Source organism: Populus trichocarpa, chromosome 11, assembly GCF_000002775.5.
Source record: "Populus trichocarpa isolate Nisqually-1 chromosome 11, P.trichocarpa_v4.1, whole genome shotgun sequence".
Lineage (NCBI taxonomy): Eukaryota > Viridiplantae > Streptophyta > Magnoliopsida > Malpighiales > Salicaceae > Populus > Populus trichocarpa.
In genome coordinates this window covers 14,448,015-14,451,395 of record NC_037295.2, presented here as the reverse complement: position 1 = coordinate 14,451,395, position 3,381 = coordinate 14,448,015, and the positions used below count along the sequence as shown (strand labels likewise).

The window sequence follows — 3,381 nt, the reverse complement described above, 5'->3', positions numbered from 1 at the left end:
AAATTTTAATTGGACTAAAGCTTCTTCTTCTTTTTTTTAAAGAAAAATTAAAGTTAACAGACAGTAGTTGATTAGAAATAGGATTTCTTTTCATTTCTCGGAAAACAAGGATTACTTGGATTCATAGGATTACAGACAGTGGTTAATCCATGTATCACAAGCATATCCAACTTCAAGTCAAACTCTCAATCCGCACCAATGTCGGAATTGGTTTGGCCTCTATCTACAGCTATAAATATAAATATAGAGGGTGACTAAGAGTATTTGTCTTGTCACAAACTAGCACAACAAAACCTTGCATATTTTCAAGAGAACAACTCTCGATTACCGTTTAGATATAAAAATTCTTCTGGTTAGTCATCTCTACCTAATTCAAGTTTGTCTGGTACTATAACGAAGTTAACTTGCATGGCTTATGGAGTACAGCAGTAGTTAGCACTATAAAGTAGTCAACTTGCATGGATTTTAAGTTTTGGTTCATGTCTACTCTCTTGATTACTGGGTGTTAGATAAAATTTTGGTTTATCGAGAAATAAAATAGATCTACTCTCTTGATTAGTGGGTGTTATGTAAAATCCAATGCTTTGTGCTTGCTTGTTTCAAAGATTGTCGAGCAGGATGTTTTCTTTAATGTTTAATCCATGCCTTTTCCCTCATCATTGCCATTGTTTTTCTTTTTTCTTTTTATTCTTTGCATTCAAATTTCATAATTTTAGTAATCAATCTGTAATTAGATGGGTACTTCGTTAAGTTTCTGATTTGAAAGCTTTCAAATTGTATATGCATGATGATGCTTTATTTGCCATTAATCAGATGATTGTTCTGAGCTTAAGAAACTTGTCAAGTTTGATTTATTACTAATGACTAATTTAATGAAACTGCTTTTGGTTGAATCTGCAGGTTAAATAGGTTCGGTTTTGTAAAGTTATGGAGAGTGGATTTAGTGCTCTAAAACTAGTCAAGCCATTCCTTCCGTTCATACCGGAAGTGCAGCGTCCTGTCAATGTGGTTCCTTTCAGGGTGAAGGCCATGTACACTGGGATCTCTCTCGTCATTTTCTTGGCCTGCAGCCAGCTTCCCCTCTATGGCATACACTCCACAACAGGTGCAGATCCAATGCACTGGATGCGTGCTATTCTTGCTTCAAGCCGTGGGACTGTCATAGAGCTCGGAATAGGTCCTCTTGTGACTTCCGGGATGGTGATGCAGTTTTTAGCTGGTTCAAAGTTGATTAAAGTAAACAAAGATGTTCGTTAAGATCGCGCACTTCTGTAAGCTCTTAGTTTTCATATGCTCAGTTTCGTTACGACTTTATAATTTCTGCTGCATCATGCATGTGTGTTTGACATATCATTCCTTTGCACTCGCAGAAAGGCTGCAGAAAAGTTCTTGAGCATATTGATAGCTGTTGGTCAAGCTGCTGCGAACCTTTTCATGGGAATGTATGGTCCTCTAGGACTACTTGGAGTGGGAAATTCTATCCTCATCATTGCACAACTCTGCTTTGCCAGTATCTTAATGATGTGCTTAGATGAACTTCTCCAGATTGGATATGGCCTAGGCTCTGGAATTTCCCTCTTTACGGCAACCCATATGTGGTAAGTTATTATAAGTTTTCTAGTTTGGTCTCTAGTAAATACATGCTGCCTAATGTTTCGGAAGGTAATGGCTATATTTCTGCAAACCTTCACATGCTCATTGTTTAAAACTGTTTTCTGATGATATCCTGCAGTGAAAATGTCATATGGAAATCATTTAGTCCCACCACTATAAACACTGTTTATGGACCTGAATTTGAAGGTGCTATCCCTGCCTTGTTCCATGGACTGCTAAAACAGAGAAACAAGACGCTAGCTCTCCGAAAAGCCCGTTTCCGAACAAATCTTCCTAATGTTACAAATCTGCTCTCCACAGCCTTTATTTCTCTACTTGCCATCTACTTACAAGGATTCAGTGTGCCTTTGACTGTGACGAGTAATAACCTTAACAGCCGCTTTAGGCAGCGAGGCACGTATCCGATCAAGCTGTTCTATACCTCCAATATGCCCATCATTCTACTCTCGGCATTCATATCAAACATCTATTTTCTCTCTCAGGTACCGATTTTGTTGAGTTTCCTGGTTTAATCTCAAGAGTATATTTGGTTTATTTTTTATTCTTATTTTGAGGGAATCTGATTTTATTTTATTTGATTTTACAGTTACTGTACACGAGATTTGGTGGAAATATTGTTTTGGTGAATCTTCTCGGTAGCTGGAGTGAATCCCAGTATCCGGCCAGCCATTCTATTCCTGTTGGTGGTCTTGCATATTATATCACCGCACCATCAAGGTAACTAGGACCTTTTTATAAATCTACTTTTGCATTTAAAATGTATTTATGCTAATGACATTCTTATGAACATTTTCCTGTAATATTGGTTTGCAGCTTAGCTGATATGGCAGCCAGTCCCATGCGGGCACTTTTTTATCTAGTGTTCATGTTATTTGCATGTGCATGGTTCTCAAGAAAATGGACTGAAGTTTCTGGATCCTCTGCTAAAGATGTTGCTAAACAGCTCAAGGCAAGTTTCCTTGTTACCTTGAAATTCTAACCATTTCCTTAATTAAACCTTGTATCTTTCAGAATCTGAAACGGTGAGATTTTTGTATGCAGGATCAAAAAATGGTAATGCCGGGTTATCGCGAAGGGCAGTTAGAAGCCGTGCTGAACCGCCACATACCCGTAGCTGCAGCATTTGGAGGAATGTGCCTTGGTGCCTTGACAGTGTCCGCAGATATGATGGGTGCAATTGGTTCGGGGACAGGAGTTCTTCTTGCTGTCAGCGTCATATATCAGTATTTTGAGATGTTCGACAAAGAGAGAGTCAGTTTGTTCGGTTCTTTAGGGTTCTAAGCTAAGGTCTCTTCTTGGTAGTTTAGCTATACTATATGGCTATAAATGTTTAGAAACATTCCTTCTGTTCATTCCATGTTTGTGTCGCCATGGATATGACTTGATAGATATGATTACCCTAACCCTAATTGTATTGATTCAAAATGGATTTTTCTTCTCTCTTTATAATCCATTTGTGTTATTATTGTGTATTTATCCAAAAATTAAAAATAAGAATTATGTTTACTTACTGTGTATTTTACCTTGTTATATATTTCCGTACAATCAATGTAGTATCTAGCTAGCTTCATAATTGTTTAACAAGACTAAACAATGAATTTGGTGAATAGTCTTCATAAAATGTGATGTATGATTTCTAGATAAATTGCATTTAAGGAAAACTATGAACGGAAACAGTTTTACAACATGAACTAGATTATAAAATATATGAAGCTGTACTAGAATTTGTGTAAGACCACCCAACATGATCATCAATCTAGTGCAAAG

The 3,381-nt window shown here is 37.1% G+C and overlaps 1 protein-coding gene across 1 annotated transcript; it reads left to right on the top strand.

The window, feature by feature from the left end:
* Positions 1-927: 927 nt before the first annotated feature.
* On the top strand, positions 928-2,954 carry LOC18103368 (uncharacterized). Its single transcript, XM_052445521.1, is given in 6 exon segments — positions 928-1,271; positions 1,371-1,598; positions 1,733-2,096; positions 2,201-2,331; positions 2,428-2,563; positions 2,656-2,954. Coding segments are annotated over 6 exon segments (1,443 nt in total). The 3' UTR covers positions 2,896-2,954.
* The last annotated feature ends 427 nt before the right edge of the window (positions 2,955-3,381 follow it).